This window comes from Camponotus floridanus, unplaced genomic scaffold (assembly GCF_003227725.1).
Source record: "Camponotus floridanus strain SB8 unplaced genomic scaffold, Cflo_v7.5 scaffold31, whole genome shotgun sequence".
NCBI classification, from domain to species: domain Eukaryota; kingdom Metazoa; phylum Arthropoda; class Insecta; order Hymenoptera; family Formicidae; genus Camponotus; species Camponotus floridanus.
The window spans coordinates 887,462-906,288 of record NW_020229448.1 but is presented as its reverse complement, the minus strand read 5'-3'; the positions used below and the strand labels follow the sequence as shown (position 1 = coordinate 906,288).

The following is an 18,827-nucleotide window of genomic DNA, read 5'->3' as shown; positions in this document are numbered from 1 at the left end:
ATAGAAAGATATATAATCAAATATACATAGAAAATATACATAGAAAAACTTTTTTTCCACATTATACATATTACATGAATATAAAAAAAATTTTAATTTAATATAGAAAGTTTCATAGAGTATTTCTGTTTGTCTAAAAATCTTTTCCTTTTTAAAGATTATTTTATTATAATTTTTATAATTTTTGACGCGAATTTCACGCAATTTTAATAAAGAAAATCTACAAAAAAGAAGAAGGAATGTCTAATTATATCTTATTTTTTCATTACTTTAATTAATATTTAATGAAATGTCATCGCGAACCATGTCTGTTTCTTATCGTATTCACATCTATTTTTTATTTGATATTTTTCGCATTTTATTTATATTGCCGAGATCACGCACAGCATCTTGAATTTTCTATTAGTAATCACGCAAGCCAACAATGGTGGTCATATTCGTTCGAGTTTCATTTACACGCGTGTTAATTTACAAACGGTAATAAAGTCACAGAGAACGTCCGTCGTAACTTCTCGTCCAGTCAACCAGAGATGAAAAACCGGAGAGTACAGTTCGGTAACGTCTCAATTCAGCTCGTTACTCGTTGAACCGGAATTTGAGATACAGTCAAATATTATTCCTTTCCCCTTCTTCCCAGACAATCATCTCTATCTCCTAATGGAATTGCCAACCCCAATACGGGAGAGGGCGAAAAGCTTAAGTAATAGTAAAACGTTACGAAAAGGAAATGGCGATGTCTTTATATAACGAATTTTATTTCTTTCTCTACTCCAACTATTTCGTCGTAAAAATTACATTTTTCGTCTCAAAGAAATAATCTAATTATCACAAACACACATATCTTTTTTAAAACTTCAAATTTTTTTTGAAGAACACTTTCTTGCTTATTATAAAATTATCTAGAGATTGAGAAAGAGGTATCTCTTATATTTATAGAAAATATATTTAGATATAAATTTGTTTGAATTCTTGAAGAAAATATCATGAAAATAATTCTAAGAAGCTTATTAATCGAAATATCAAATTACATATTTATTATATTATAATTGATAAAATATTACTATAAAAATAATGATTTTTTTATATTATTAATAAATGGCTTCTTAAATATCTAAGTATTGAAAATTAAAAGTTTTACATTTTGTGAAAAAAGCAAATTATAATTATATGAATTATTTAACAGTCAAATGTCATTTATTCACGGAGATTATTGTGCATAGAAGATGCATTCTCGATATAAGACGTTCATGAACAATGTGTTTTTTTAATATGCTCGAAAATTCATCCGAATTGATAAAAAAATATGTTTTTACGACGAGTTGGGCAAAATGTATAAGCAATAATATCTTTTAATGATGAGTTAAAAAATTTATTCGATTATGAGAATCCGATTATGATAATCTGTTAAATAAGAAAATACATTTTGCCAAGAGATAAATAATGCAGTCTGAGATTAGTAATGTCTTTCAATACGTTCGAAAATTCGTTTCTAAACTCTCTATTAAAAGATTATAGAGGATCACGTTATACATACTATTTTTTTCAATCTCTTCCTGTTTTATTATTTTATTATTTACGAAAATGTATTGATTTTTTAACACGAAATTCAAATAAAGTGACAAAATTGATCTATGATTGACTCTTTGCGACGTGTTGCCAAGAAAGGAAGTATGAAAACTTGAGATTATTTTTCTGTGTCGGGCAACTTTCATCCTTTCATACTTTCACATAACACGTCTAATCCTCGGGGGGAATGGATAAGTCGACGCGCGAATTCTCGTAACGCGAAATTCAATTTAAGTGAAGCAACAAAACTGAGTTGCAAACAGAAATCGGTACCTGTCCCTCTTCCTCTTCCTCTTTTTAATCGAATGTCTGGCTCCCAGTTGTACCAAGTTGGCGCCGAATAAGAGGTAGAACTAGGGGCGAATATTTTTCTTGGCCCGTTAAAATCTGACTTCACAGAGAAAGACGTACCGTCAATCTTTTATTTATATAGAATCCGAGAGTCTCTTATTGGTTATTTTTCGGACAATGTAATTGTATAAGTTACCGCTCGAAAGATACAATCTTTTGCTTATCGCACGAAAAAATTCATTTATATTCATTTATGATTAATGCAAATCCAACGAATTAATGTACATTTATCATCGTAAAATCTTATTAGCATATATAACTAGTAACATAGCTACTTTGTAGTTTTTCTGCTTTTTGTACAAACAATTTTTGTAATATTTAAAAAATCAAATATAAAAATTCCATAAAAATTAGTTTATTAAAACAATTTTTTTATTTAAAGCAGTAATTAATGTTGTCACAATTACTAATCTTTTTCATCATTACTGCAATGATATTCATTTATATTGATGTTATTTATATTCAATTATACATTGTACGACAATAACACAATTTTTATCGATAACATTATGATATGTAAACAATTCTAAATAGTTTTAATGAGTAGTTCTACTTTTCCGCTATTTTATAATTTATATTATATAATATTACATTTATGTTGTGTAATAATTTATGATATTTTATATAATTTTTTTTATATATTAAATATTTTATATATTAAATATTCTATATATATTAGATATAATAATAAATAATTTTTCAAAATATCATATTGTGTCTCTATATTTCTGTTCAGCTGATGTTGAGTCAGTCGATAAGCACTATGTAACTTTGTTTTCTGCAGTTGTTTAGAAATATTGCGCAACATATTATCCGTCGTAGCAAAATAACTGTTACGTCATCATAATTGCAGCCTGAGTAATGGAAATTGTCATTGTGAGATATAATTTAAAAAAAAAAAGAATGAAAAAATATGTAAAAGGCAGTTTCAAGCTTTGCATGACATAATTAAAAGTGCATAATTAAAGGCATAATTAAAAAAAATAAATTTTACTTGCAATGTTTAAGATGCTATTTTTCATATTAAGTATAATTGACTTGTTATTCAAACTGATATAGACAAATAAATTAAAAATTCACAAATCAAAACGAAAAATGTATAAAAAATATTACATTTATAAGAAAACATTAAAATACCTTTATAAAAGATTGACAAAAGAAGAGAAGACTTATAATAATGTTTGTAAAATATCAATCCTGTAAATTGTGTATCAATGTATATGTATAAATCTGATATTTGTATTTTTTTAGTATTTTTTAAATATGTTTTAATCTTATTTTCAATCAATATGTAGTGTATAAATTAAGCAAATATCAGATTTGATTATAATTTCTAATATTTTCTGACTCAAGTTTTATGTATTTTCAAACTGATTAGACGATTTATAATTCTTCTCATTTAATATTTTAATTTTATAAGTCAATTATTCAAATAAAGGATAATGATCGCTTAGCATCTACCTGAATATTATTGCTTAAAAATTATTCAAACAAGTATTCGTATGCTATGCGTATTTATGCGTAATAATCATTTAAGAATTCATTTCTTTTATAAAACGAATATGATTAGCACTCGAGACAACAGTGGTTCAAAAAGTAGAAAAATATAACTTTATCATTAATAAATTCATCAAAAAACATACTTGATTATCTTTAATTATTTTTTGTGTTTTAGATTTCATTTTTATGAGATGAAACTATTAGGCTCCTTATGAGAAGTATATACACTTGTATATTCATATATATTATTGCACACATGTGAAATAACTACACCACACTGTCAATATGACCACATTAATTATTAATTGTGTATAAAACTTCAATTAAATTATAACATTATATTCTCGAACGTAACATCATTACTCGTTGCAGTGTCACGCAAAACTGGGGATGCGAATAAAGCTACGACCGGATTAGAAAGTTGCGACAGAAGTTTCTAATTTTTTTTTGTATCGGGGGCGGAATTTTCAAGGATTCAGCCGTTCTTTATGGCCGGAAAACACAACGAGTGACTTAGTTGGAACCTAATTTTTTTGATTATTGGAAAGTCAAACATCCTGAGTAGACGACACAATATTTACTCAATCCTTCTATCTCACTTCGTTAACTGCAGCATGCTACTTATTCTATATGTGCTCAAGCCATTTTAAATTTTAAATACGTATTGGATATATGCAATTGCAACGGATTTCAAAACAATAAATTTTAGTAATGTAATTAATTAACTAGAAAATAAACTAAGTATACAATTTATTGATTTAAAGAAATAAAAGAAATAATATATATAATTTGACATTAAGTTTTCTTTATAATATATAGAAGAATGCATTGTTGTAAAAAGAAAAAAAAACTATAATTGTAAGAAATTTTTTTACATGTTAGTACTCACCGACAGAATTTTCATCTTAAAGTCTTCTTCGATAAATCTTACGACATCCTATGATATTGCAACAACAGATGTAAACTATATATATGCTATATTTTATCTGTTACAGTTTAAATATATATCTATTTATGTAATAATTTAAATGTAATAATTTAAATGTATAATCTTGTGTAAATAATTAATTTAACTATCCAGTTTTCTATCTAATTAAGTAAAACATTTTCAATAATGCATTATTATATATTAGTGACATATATTATTATAATTTTGCATTATAAGACAAAACGACAAAGTATTGTACTTTGTAGCCACAGCATGCACTTGTATACACTCGTAAATTGAATGCTGCTTTGAAAATTTTGCATACCTCTGTCATACGATTACTTTTCTAATTACATGCAAAAATTGTTTCAAACACAAATATCTAAAATACATCCTGTTTTATTAAATTATTTTTTTATACTGTACGAATATGCACAGAATTGATAAATTGAAAGTATAAAATGCAATCAAAATATAAATTCAAACAGTTTCCAAGTTTTATGATACGAAATTTTTTTGTCATACAATCAAGTTATTTAAATTAATAAATTATTAAAATTTTCTGTGTAATGACTTGTATAACAGGAACATTTACTTTATGCGAAACACATTTTTTTTAAAAATAAAGAAATTTTGATGAACTACTCTCTCATTTTGTACGGAAGGAACTTTGTATTTTTTTCTTTGCAATTATACTTTGGCACTATTATAACATATTTTATTATTGCACTTCGATACAGGAATAATCTTGTGGTTTTATTTACAAGTAGCATATATAATTTCTACGGACACATATACTTAGTATCGTACAAATACAATTAAAATGAGAATGGATAAATGTAGGAATGGAAAAATTTGAAAATGTATACATTAAAAAAAACATTTTTAAAGGTAACAAAAACAATTTGCACTTACTGCATTTTATATTTTTTTTGAGTTCATATGATAAAAAATACTAATAAAGCTATAATTTAAATATTTTTAACGTATTAATTATATGTCAGGTTCTCTTTAATAAAAATGATATATATATGTTCAAGTTTACATAAATTAAAAATTTTTATGGATTAAATAGCATTACATGGTTTCGACAGGTTGGACAGTTAATAATATATGTGCGATGTATTCTTCGAAAAATTCTATTTGTTATACCATATATGCGTATAGATATTTAAAAAATTATTAAGTAATCGATATTTTTTATAATATTGTATAATATCGATATATCTTTTAATGTACTACACACCAAAACAATTGTACTATTATCTGTAACTGTAATGCATTTATCCACAAAAATTTATAAAATAAAAAGTTGATAATTCTCGCAAAAATTGCATTTTATAAAGAAAAAAAGACAAATCTAGAAAAATATTATAATATTTGTTAATACGTTTCATAAACAAATTAAATAAAATGTGAATATTTCCCATGCTGACAGTGTATCATATACAAGATTAAATTTAAAAATTTTGCAATGTGTTTATATGAAAATATTTTTTAAATAAATTATATTATAATTTTCATAACTTTAAGATTTGAAAATAAACTATAATTTTAAACATATATAAAATTTTAGTTTATAAATGAAAGAAAATTTACATTATGATTCGATAAGTATACATGTTTGTTAAGATGCATTGTAAAGAGATTGCAAAAATATTTTTCTTCATTATTTTTATGTGCATAATGGGTCGAATAAACTCAATTTTTATAAAAAAAAACATGATGATTTATTTGTAATATTGCGTTATATGTTAAAGTCATGTACGATAAAAGATGAAGATTTTTAAACGGAACATTAAACAATATTCACGCATATAATTTACAAGATACAGCGCATGATAATATACAATATGACATGAAGCAGCAAATCGATGATGAAACAGTTTTTACTGCATAAAAAGTTGAACAACATAAATGAAATACAATTGTAATCTTTACATTTTTCTCAATCACCAAAAATAATTTATTGCATATATAGAGCTTTATCGTCGCTATATAAAAATAACAGAAAAATATTTTAGCAATTGAGTCACCAAAATATTTAAAAAACATTTCTCTCTCTATATATATAAACAAATTTCTTTAAAATAAAAGGTGCTTTCAAGCATCCCACTTTCCTTTTTCCAACACAATCGTATAACATAACTTTAGTTTTAATTTGCTCATATTCTGAATTTCAGATTACTAATTGAAAATTAGTACAATCTTATAAATTCTTTGCCAACATAAAATTTCCGTTTGTAACTTAACAAATTAGAAATTTTTGTTGCATCAGGCACCGTAAATTTTTATAAGTCGGAAAATCATATTAATATTTAAAGCAGATAAAGATGATAATGTCTATATACTTTCTTTTCCCTCTATTGTGTTTGTATGTATATGTGCGTGTGTGTATGGATTATTGTAGTGATATTATTATAGGCTGATAAGGTACATACAAAACAACACACAATAAAAACAATAACATAATATTAACGTGACGCTCACAATAATGATAATAATAATAATAATAATAATAATAATAATAATAATATAATAATAATAATAATCTTAAGAATTTTAAGACATAATAAACATCATCAGTGGTATATTTAATAACTAATTACAATCAACTTGCAGCAAAGCACGGACGGTAGGGTGAACGCAACACGACCGCTACCGTCCAGTCGAAATTTCCCATTTAATCATTTCGCTTGAGAAATTATTTATTTTGTTATCATTTATATTGTATTATATTATCGTCGTTACATAATTATAACTGTTACAGTACCGTGGCAGAACTATACAGTTGTCCGGAACTCAGTCTCTCTCACGAGTTCAAACTCACTCTCATCTTCGTTTCATCTTCGCATTCTGTTGACGCGCTTCTTCTCGAGCTCAGCTATACGTTTATTTATTTTCATCGTTCGCGGCTATCTCGAACGTCCGAGAATTTCCGACTCACGGTTACTCTGTTTTTCTTTCTCTCTTCCTCGCTCCTCCTCGATCTTTTCATCTTTCTTCCTCTTTCTCTCTTTTCTCGATTTCGCTCTCTCTCTCTCTTTCTTTCTATCAATTTTCTCAGAGTGCAAAACGCGTGCCCATTTTTCATTTTATAACATTCATACCCACAGCCGTATAACACATTCATACAACACACATTCATACAAAACAGATGCACTTGCTTGCAGAGAAACACACGTACACGTACACGTGTGCAAATACATCTTATACACATACACACATACACATTCATCCGCATATAACATAACATATACATACACAAAATACGCGTATATAATATATTGTAGCCATTCACATAGACTTAATAACCCTTGGTAATTTAGATAATGTTGCACCTTAGAGAATAGAGATCCACAGGGATTAATTTTTTTTTCATTAAACATCTGATTAAATTATCTACTTACTTGCTGATGTTTTGTTTAAAATTGTATTCCGGCCGCGCTTAGGACTTCGTTCGTACGAGATCGATTTTCTTCTCATTTCTTTCGGTTCTCGTCGTGAAAGATATGAGCACGGATTTTAAACGAAAGAAAAAACGACCGGAAGACATCCGTCGGCTGATACATTCATTGGATTTCCAGAGATCAATACTCGTGACATTTACTAGACGCTACAAATACATATGTAAACACATACATATATTAAATTTAAATCAATTTAAAGAATTATATATGTATGCATTATATGCGTATTTTCATGCATATATTTTTTATTTATAACATTTTTTTATATAGGTTCCTTGTTACTTTCCAAATTTATAAAATATAGACTACGATAAGTAAAAAGATTGATTAACTTTGCAGATTTTTATATAATATTAATAACGTAATATATATAATATATATAAAATAATAATTAATAATAATTAATATTATATAATAACTGCAAATGTTGATTTAGAGTAAGTGCAACGTCTAGTTTTTATCGACAAGTATTTAGAATATCCGATAGCATAATTAAAAACATTGTTTGAAAGCGTAATTTTATTGAGAAAACTTTCCAGATCGATTGTTTAGCAACACAAGTCAAAAGTGCCCCATGTTTCATCGATAGATATTATTGCCAATAAAAATAATACAATTACGATATTGTCAGCAAGTTGTAAAGTTATTCAAAGCGTTAAGTACCACAACCTTTAATTCTTTTCACGGCAAGACTTTTGCCCGCGCGGGCATAAAAATACTGAGCGTACATGCGATCTTGACCCTGCATAATATCATAGTTTTTATGAAGATCCCAAACTCAGCCTAGAACGATACAATCACGATCACTCACTAGAGAGTCCAACTACTAGGTATATTTTTAACGCAGGTTGTTTTTCTCGAATAAGAATTGTAGATACTAATTTGCAATTATTGCGAATTAGGTGATTATTACGACATTGTGGACGTAATTATCTAACTTTTGGGATACGCTCGTGTTCTACACTGATTTCGAAACTTATTACACATTTCGTCACGGTAGACAAAATAAAATTAAATAGCGAAGGAAGAAGACATTTCATCCTCAAACTATAACCTTCCTCTTCATGGTCGAGAAATTACAAATTATACATGAATCCCGATAAACGTAAACTACACTGCAAATTTGCTTAGATTAAAATGTAGAATTTATACAAAATGTTTTGAATCGAATACTAAAAAAACTATTATTTATTAAGAGCAATTATTTGTACCACGATATTTGAATCTGTCAATAAAAATTTGAATTGCCAATAAAATGTTTATTATATTTAAAAAAATGACATAATAAATCAGATAAACACAAAAGCGCAAATGACACATATCATGGAAATTTTGCTTTAATATTAGTTTAATACTCGATACAAAAGAAGATTTGTAGGCATTTAACGCGATAATCCACATCGAAGTGAAAACTTAAGTTAAAGAAACAATGCACATGCACTTACGCGAGATCAGTGAGTCCACTTACCCCTGAAAGCGACCCATCCATTTATAATCTGCGATTCTCGATGGACCATCCAGCCCTAACTGCAAAATCAATGATGTTTGAATCGATCCCGGACGTAACTGCAACGATACGCGTTCCGATATTCGACCCGGACAATGCAAGACGAGGTAAAATACACGATGCGGAGCGGGGGAAGAGAGGGGACTTTGGAGAGTTTGTCGGGAGGGGGACACGGTGGGAGAAGTAGGGGTACACTAAGTGACATTAATTACCTCTTTACTTTATGTATATATGTATATATAACTGGAGAAAATACTACCGAATTACGAATTGGACAGATTGCTTGGTGTCGCCCGATGACGCGTATTACTCGTAAAAGTATCCGACACCGACACTCGAAAAGAGTCTTCGGGCCGCTTGAAATAGCGGCGCCTTTTCTATACAATAGCGAAAGATCTTCGCTTGTTGAATAATAATAATAATAATATTAATAATAATAATAATAATATAATTAATAATAATTAATAATTAATAATATATAATATACTACGCGCGAGCTTTATCTTTCCTTAGTGGAGGCAGTCTTTGAACGGCTGCTCGACAGAGTCCATGAGGATTTTTTGTCGTTCCCGTGGACGTGGATATCGATCGACAGTTTCGCAGGGATCGCCTCGGCGACGTTTTCCCTCGGCGTCTTTCTCTGGAGCGTCCGGTGCATTCAGGCGGCCAAGCCGTGAGGCGTCTGATGTAGGAGCGCGGGATACTGTTGGGCCACGTGCGCCAGCTGATGATGGTGGCCGGCGGTGTGTGCGTGCGCGTGTGTGTGTGGATGGACTACGGCCGTGGCAGGCGTCACGTTGCCCGACGACGACACGTGAATCGGCGGCAACGGCGTCTGCGGCTGCGGCGCGTGGAGGCTATGGCTGCTGTGACCTGCTACCAGGCTGCTATGGCTGCCCCCGTGGCTGCCACCGCTGCTGGACGAGGTGTGGCTGTGATGATGGTGCCCGAAGACGACCCCAGAGAAGGCCACGGGTCACTGATGATGCTTCGTGGAGCCGTTCGCGTGATGCGCCTGCGCGACCACGTGGTGACTCGAGGGTGGTGCGTGCGCGGTGCTCGGATGGTGGTGACTGCCGGTCGCCGCGTGGTGGTTCGCGTTGTTGGCGCTGCTGCTGTTGTTGTTGTTGTTGTTATTCTGCTGCTGGGTCTGCCGCTGGCTGTTCTTCTTGTTCTTCATCCGGCGGTTTTGAAACCAGATCTTCACTTGACGCTCCGTCAGGTTCAGATTCCGCGCGAGCTCCCACCGCTTCTGCTTCGATACGTAAGCGTTGAAGAGGAACTCCTTCTCCAGCTCGAGAGTTTGGAATTTCGAGTAGGGCTTGCGTTTCTTCCGCACCGTCACCTGGCCCGTCCACTCCAGGGGATTGGAGCTGCCGCATCCGACGCCCATCCCGGCTACGCCGACCCCGACGCCTACCCCCGCAAGCGAACCTGCGGGAAACAAGGAAGATGGGGAGGAACCCCACATCACTTAACACAATTAGTTTGCCGAGGATAAAGTAACCTAGCTGCTAGCTAGTAATATTCAGCTAATACTCCGCTCGAAAACAAATTTTATCCATTCGATAAGACAAATGTGTTACGTCCAATCTCTCACTCTGCTTCTGTCTTCAGAAATTTATTATAGAAATTTATTATAATTCGAGTATTTCGAAAGGTAAGTTCCCGATGCATGAACCCAAAATACACGGATATTAATAAGTTTATTAGTGTTTTTACGTTAGTTTTTCATTTGCTCGCCGGCACATCTAAGGATTTTTAACGAGGAAAGCGATTCCTTTTTCTCATTATCGCCAGTCATTACTGCTAGCAGAAATGAGCGCGGATACATATATCGGTTCGTTAATCAGTGTATCGACGCGTAACTCTGATACCGTTACTCCTTTTTTATCAATGTCAATTTTTTATCAATATTATTTTTTATCAACAATTCTGTTGTATGAATTGTACAAATTAATAAAAAGACAAATTGCGTTTCTATTTATCGCGGAAAATTGTCACCTCGTATATGCGAACAGATCGAATCGGAAATATTATTAAAACGATAAAGGGACTCGCGACATTGATTTCACAAAATTCATAAACCTCGAGAGATTAAAATGAAACGAACATTCACCATTTAATTGCATCCGTCATATAATTATAATTATTAAAAATCTTTGGATCGCCGCTAATTATGATAGAGGAATGCAGCATCTTTCAATTAGCTTCTTTAATTATTATGGCCAATTATCGAAGATAATCTTCCATAAATAAAATTTATCGATAAGATCAACTAATGCATCGACTTTTTTATCCGGCAAACTGCAGTAAAAAAATATTAATTTATACATTATTAATTTTTTTTTATATTGAGGTAATGTTAGTCTAACATATTTATCTCTTCACATAAAAATTTCTGTTGATATTAAATAAAAATTCTCTCGTTTATAGTCAATGATTAATATATTACATATATTTTTATAATCAAAATAAACAAGCATAGAATTTTTCGAGAAAAATTCGTCATATCTCTATCAATATATTCAATTAAAAAAATTCTACATTTATATTTGATAAAATTTTCTTTTTCAAATTATTAAAAACGTGCTGTTCGCGATGTAATATTCGACATTAAAATATCATTTGTCCGAATTAAAAAATGAAATTTGAAAAATGCGACATTTTGTTGGATTCAATTTTTTTCTCACATCGGGGCACCCTGTCGACTGAATCCGTGCCTGGGCGAGCTCTCCGAGTGTCAAAGCGTGCACTTTGGCTACGCGTGTGTGCGCGCAACGTTAGTCTCGTATATACGTGCACGTATATGTGCGTGCATGCACGTGCATATGCACACGCACACGAGGGTTGCCGCAGCCGTTCCCCGGCATACAGTGGTATGATATAATTGGACCGGTTCTACTAACCGCACGGAAAACATGAAGCCGGCGCGCGCGAACCGTTGTTAGGTCCGTTCTCGTTGGTGGTTTTTAACAGGGCATACTCTATGCCCCGTTGCAGACGGAGAATGTGGAGCGACGCGAATACATTTGTTAAAGCGGAATATACAACGGGAGATGGTGCAAGGTGCATACCCGCGCGCCAGTGGAACGGAGCGATTACGAAAGCCCGCGGACTCATCCCGCGGTCTATCTTTAACCCAGCCGCGGACTGGATAAACCGCCTTCTTGGTGCGCGCGAATGCGCAACGAAATTGCTCTATCCAGCGGGGTGTCCCGCGATCTTCCCAATATTTTTTTTTTTTTTTCAAAGTACACTCGCAGGAAAGAAGAGGCGGGCGAATAACGTTGATCGATATATATCGCTGTATTTTATACATCGCACGAAAATGTCGAGTATTTTCTTATCTTGGCGCGAATAAATGTCCCTCCCCCCCCCCTTTCCACTCCGATGAACATCGTCCTGCCTTGTCGCTTGCACGTTCTATCAAATCGTAAAAAATTATAGCCGACACCTCACGCGTTATACATGTACGTGTAATGCGTTCTATCAATGTTTTCAAAGACTGATTCGCGCAGGAAAATATTACATATGTAAATGATTAATTTTTTTTCTAGAATCAATACTGGTGGACTTTGACTCGCGCAAAAGTATCGCAAATTATCCAAAGGGATCGAATCGTCTATTTTTAGCCTATCTAAGATGTCCGAGAACAAACGCATCGCTACCGGATGTAGTATTATGTCTGATCCGTCGGAACATGTGCTTGCGATGGGCGCCATCCGCGCAACATTAAGTACATCTCAGATGTCACGCAGGTATTTTTACACATATATTCTAGTTGGCACAAAATCTCCTACGTTTATCGTTAAAATTATCGTCATTTTTCTCCCAATTTCAGAAAGGACTCCCTTTTTCTAGCTCAAGTAAAATAAAGACACATAAGCTTCTTATTTAATATGCAAATTAATTAATATTTCCTCGTCAAGTAAGTACACGGGTGTCTGAAAAATTTCGCTCCTCGAGTTTTGTTCCAATTCACTTATTGAATTTTTCTCCGTCTCGTCCTGCAGCCTCTCTCTCTACTTTTCTTTTCCGTTTGATACATTCCCTCGTTGCCTAAACAGGATTATTCGAGGGGCGAGAATTTACTGCGACACTAACGTAGAAATATATATGAATTATTTAACATAGATCAGGATTCTCAAAAAATGTTGACAGTAACGCAAATAGAGAGAGCACGTGTAATATACATATAATTTTTAAAAATTCAATGTTTACGCATAACAAACAAATATCTTATAATCTCTTGCAATAAAAAAAATAATAAAGATAATGTAATATATGCAGATTGAAAGAGATGTCGGGAGAGATCGATCGGAATTTGCAGTTTTCTTGAATGACATTCAAGCCTCTGATAGAAATAGTCGAAGGGTTCGTAACCGGGGTTGTCGAGTAATGGGTGAAATATCGATTGGGAATAATTCGAACATGTTTTATCTACCCATTTCCCGATGTTACTTTATATGAGATATAAAATGCATACAAATTAAGAAAAATAAAATAAATTTTTTTTCATTATCATATTAAACAATATATCGAGCAATAATATAAAAATGATTTTAATTAATTATACGACTTATTCATCGAAATTAAAACTTCCTAAACTATCCCCAACATTCAGCATCGGATAAATCTCGCGCAAAGAGAGAGAGGACGAGGGGATAGAAAATATTTCTTTTTTTTTTAAATAAAAATAAAACATTTCTCAAAGCATATCCAATCAAACTTTCTTATTTCCATAAAACGGATGAAATATTTGATTTTCGAGGAAGACCGGCGACTTGATAAAGCCATACTTTACTCCGTCCCGTGATATAAGCTCGCATAACGATGACCGGTAGGCCTCGCGGGCCTAATTAAGCCTGGATACCGATCCGCGGGATTAAATACGGGGCGATAAACGCCCGGTGCGTTTCCGTCATGTGCGGAGATAATATCTCAAGCGGGAGGACGATATCGCAGGTTGCGTGCGCGGGGACACCTGGAAGACATTGTAATCCGGCCTCCCGAGAGATTACCCGGACTAATATGGGATGGCACGATACGGCGCGATACGGTGCAGGCGGCGCACTCTCTGGTGCCGAGCGAACGGGTAAAGATAATGGAGTCGCCATCTATTGGGTTACGCTTAAACTATACGCAGCGCGCGCTCGCATTTCGCTATTCCACGTATACGTACAGGCGACACGCTTGCGCACACACTCGCATCCTCGTGCGCGCACGATTAGACTCCGCTCCGGCTGATCACGCGAGCGTTATCTCGGTTATCGGTTAGCGCCGTCAATGGCGATCGCACGAGCAACAAAGTAACGATAATCGCGACGACGTGCAGCGGCGATACCGAGGCGAGTTTTTCAGAAGGACGAGGCGAGCCAACGTCGATCGATGGAAAATAGCCGTCTGTACCGCCTACTATGAAATTCAAATATTTCCACGTGCGCGGAGGGAGGTCGTATTACAATTCTCCGTCGTGATATAATTACGCTGTGTGAATGTAATTTACAATCTCTGCTATATTACACGTGCGTTCTATTAAATCCGGGTGGTACGGCAAGAAATACATAAATTAAGGCTATGAAAATTCCTTGCATTTTTTCGAGAGATAATAAGATAGTAATGTTAATGCTTCGTAAAAAAAAAACGTGTCGAATTGTACAGTTAGTTATATATATGTACAGTTTATACGTATCATATTTATAGTTTCCTGATAATATTTTTTTAGAATCTGACACAATATTTTTACACGAATATTTTTTAATGAAGAATGCAATAAGTGTGACATCGAGTAGCGGCATTTTTTAAATGTCACTTTCCTTCGAGAAACATTCGTTTGCGTCGAGGGAAAAAAAGTTGCCGTACAAAAGTGAAATAATGGGAAGAAGGTAGCGACAATACAAGCGCGCGAACAGCCGTTAGCCGGAAAGACCGAACGCCTGCACGGGTCATGGAACGGATCAGCTGATCGGAGGCGCGCGCCAGAGTTTACGAGTTACGGCCGCCAATAAACCCCGGCCGCCGTCGTTCGTTGTTGCTCGTGCGACGTTTCATGGGTTGCAGGGTCCCGAGAAAAGGACAGAGGGAGAGAGGAGGAGCGCGAAAGGGAACGATGTGAATGAACGATAACTGCGGGTCCGAATAAGCTCGTCAGGATCGTCGACGAGTACTCGAAAGGTCATAATAATACTAAGCATCGCGCCAAGTTAATATAAATTAATCGGCGGTCTCTTTGTGACACATGGTTTTTTTTTTTTTCGAACGGTCCTCGTCGTTCAATCTGTCGCTACACGAGCCGAGATGACAAATTAATTATAAATTTCATATTCGCAGGTTCATTAATTTCGAACGATCTCTCAGGATCTGGCGGCCGACGAACATTATATCGATTTATGATACTTGAACGCGGAAAAGTAGTCGAGGTTTACGACCTCCTCGTTGTGTAGAAGAGCGTAGGTTTCGCATTAATCACGAGCGGCAAATCTCTATTCAACGATACGAATGAAAATACATCCGCGACGAAATGAATGTTGTTGTTACGTTTCACCTGGACGGCGCGTAAGGCTGAAGATCGGAATCTCTCCGAGACCTTGTCGCGCGAAAGAGAAAAGGACGCGAGAGAGTAGATGCTTACCTGGAGGTGGGTAGGGGCTCGAGGTAACGGGCTCGGGCGCTCCGTAGTTTCTCAGACCGCCGTATCCGTCGTGGGGAAAGGCACCTTCCGCGGCGACCATAGCGGCGGCGACCCTCCCGCGGTCGTCCGCCGCGGACGGCGCCAGATAGGGGACCCCCGCCTGCGAGTGAGGATGATGATGTCCGGCCGTGTCCACGGGATGGTGATGCCTCGCCGTCGTGTAAGGCGCGTAATTGCACCAGCTCTGGGAGAAGCTCTGATGGCAGGAGGAGACGGCCGGGTCGGCGGCGCCGGGGGTGGAGCCACCACCGCCGGTGGACGACGTCGTGGTTGCCGCGCCGGCCGAGTTGTACGACTTGTAATCCGAGGTAGAGCCGGCGGTGCCGGCCGAGCCGGCAGTGGCCGGCGACCAGAAGCTAAGGGTGGCCCCGACCTTCCGGTTGTCCCTGGAGGAACCGGAACTCGAGGTGGGATCGGCCGCCAGATTGTAATACGTGGGGGGATTGTTCCCCCCGTAGGCCTGATGATGGTTCAGGGATTCGCCGCCGCCCGTCGTGGACGAGTAGTGGGAGTCCTGGGGATGGTGCGGGCTGTAGCTCCAGCCGGCCTGAGAGCCCGCCGAAGACGAGTGCGAGTGCCGGATGACACCCGCCGCCCCCGCGCCTCCCGGAGCGCCCGTGGACTCTACGCAGGCAACCTCGCCGTAGGTGGACCCGGCGCCCCCCGGGGTCGCCGTTAATCTCTTGGCGGGGATGTGAAGCGGCCCGGCCGCGCTGTTGCTCGCTACCGAGGAAGCGCTCGGCGAGGTTGAACTGGCGCTCGCTGTAGGCGCGGGGGGCGCTGTCGTTGCCGATGATGCCGGTGCCCCGGGTGACGTTGGCGTGGTCGCTTGCTGATGAGCGCCCGGCGTCGTGCTCGTCTGGTGTTGAATCGATACGAGGCTCGAGGCTGTCGGTGGAACTGGCGGCGGGCTGTCCTCGTAGAGGGAACCGTTCATCATGGCCCACCAGGTCACCCCGGTGGAATTCCCCGCTCCGGTTGCTGCTCCCATCGGGGTGACGGAGCCAGGGTGGCCCACGCCGGAGCCACATAGCGGCGCGGCGTGAACATTATCGTACAGCGTCGCCGTCGAGCAAGCCACGTGATCGGCGATGGTGCAGATGATGACGGTTTATTGGCGGTGGTACAACGATATTTACGCCGATGTAGATCGGCGTGGACCGGCGTGGATCGGCGAAGAGATGACGATGGTCCCGGCGATTCCGCGGTGCACAGGTTCAGGCCGATCGCGCGATCATCGCGCGGTCGATCGATGGTTTCGATGTTTCCAAGCACCCACCAGGAGCACGGCGGGTTCACCGCGCGGCGAGAAACGGAGCGCTCATCGTGGCCGGCGTGTTGGTCCGTGAATTCCCGGAGTAAATAAAGAAAGCGCGTGCACACGCAGGAAGGCAGCGGAGGAGCGCGAGGAGCGGACGGTGGCGGGTGGGGATAGGGAAAATCGCGTAGTCCTCGACGAGGGGATGACGGCGGGGGAGAGGGTTCGGAGCGCCGCAGCAGACAGGTGGAGGGGTAAACGCGGGACGGAGAAGCCAAGAGGCAGCGCCGACAAAGGATCCACGCGCGGCAACGACGATCGTCCCGATCCACCAGGACCGCGTCGACGAGCGAGCCACGTGCGATGCGGCGCGGTTAGCGCGGATGACGTCGTCCGGTCCAACGATGACGAGTGACGAGCATGGAGAGAAAAACAAAATGACACAGCGCGATTATTACGAGGAAGGCATCGGTCGCGAGAGTTTGGAGCGCGCTCTTTATCAGGACGACTGATCGAAACTGGCGCGCACGAGAGACTCGAGGGAAAGAAAAATCAGCACCGGACACACTTGGCAATCGTCGATCTATCGACTCACTGCGCGATCGTATGCGTTACGATCGTCCCGCGACCGATCGTACACGAGCGACACGTCGTTCCGTCTCTGTCACCTACGAACGTCGTCGTCTTCATCGCGAGAGGTTTCCGCGAGCGCGGCTCATCGAACGTCCCGCCTGCTCGCGATCGACATACGTCTGTACGATTATCTATCCGATCACGAAACTCTCACGAACTGCAACGATGCGGATAACGAGCATCCGGAGCCGAGAGAGAGAGAGAGAGTCTAAGGAGAGAGAGCGTATCTCTGATCGGACCGGGATCCTTTTATCTCTCCCGCGTACGTGTCGTCCTCGGTCGTCAGTCGGGTAGAGCCACCCCTCGCGTAACAAGTTTAATACGGCCGAGGATCTTCAGCAGGTAGCAACGCCTCCGGATCCGGAGGATCGTGCGTCGATACACACACGCACGATACGCTCACACATATGGAATAACCCCCTTTCTTCTCGCTGGCCTCGCTGAGCCGAACTGAGCGTCAACTGAGAGCTCTGCCCGCGGCTTGGAGTCGAACGGGCCAAAAGCGACGCGAGCGCGATCTCTCGGATCGTTTGGTGCGCGAGGTCCGGACGAACTCGTTGTCTCCCACTCTCCTCGCGCGGCCGCTTCGCGCCGCTTTCCACCGCTTCCTCCCTCCCCCGCGCCCCTTCCCCTTCCCCACGTGCTCCGTGCGCGCTCTAATCTGCTTTTCCTTCCTTCTCCTCTGACCGCTTCTCGCGAGCTAGCGAGCGCAAACATGCTTCCCAACTTATCTCGCGGGAGAGGCTGACTTTTCTCCGGCTTTCCACAAATATTGCCGAATGCGCGATCGATTCGCAATCGACGAGGAGGGAAGAAATGAAACGATCGTGAATCGCGAGTAAATGATAGATAACGATTGTTTTCAACTAAATGCGTAGATAATTCTATGGAGAGAAAGAGACAGAGAAAGATGTCTTTTA

General features: G+C 38.0%; 1 protein-coding gene across 2 annotated transcripts; it reads right to left on the bottom strand.

The window, feature by feature from the left end:
* Positions 1-9,195: 9,195 nt before the first annotated feature.
* Positions 9,196-18,462, bottom strand: LOC105252418 (homeobox protein abdominal-B). Of its 2 annotated transcripts, none has more exons than XM_020027892.2 (2): positions 15,957-18,462; positions 9,196-10,795 (listed from the first exon to the last, which is right to left on the bottom strand). In XM_020027892.2, the coding sequence occupies exons 1-2, from the start codon at positions 17,005-17,007 to the stop codon at positions 10,299-10,301; spliced, it is 1,548 nt and encodes a 515-aa protein (XP_019883451.2). In that variant the 5' UTR covers positions 17,008-18,462; the 3' UTR covers positions 9,196-10,298. The 2 variants fall into 2 exon arrangements, with proteins under 2 accessions (XP_019883451.2, XP_025266137.1); XM_025410352.1 differs by having other exon boundaries at positions 9,196-10,756.
* Between the last annotated feature and the right edge of the window lie 365 nt (positions 18,463-18,827).

Bases quoted from the DNA above. Each gene is read 5' to 3' on its own strand.
- LOC105252418 (XM_020027892.2), bottom strand. From the start codon at position 17,007: ATGGGAGCAGCAACCGGAGCGGGGAATTCCACCGGGGTGACCTGGTGG. The intron at 10,796-15,956 runs GTAAGCATCTAC...AATTGTGTTAAG, and splicing joins GAGCCCCTACCCACCTCCAG to TGATGTGGGGTTCCTCCCCA.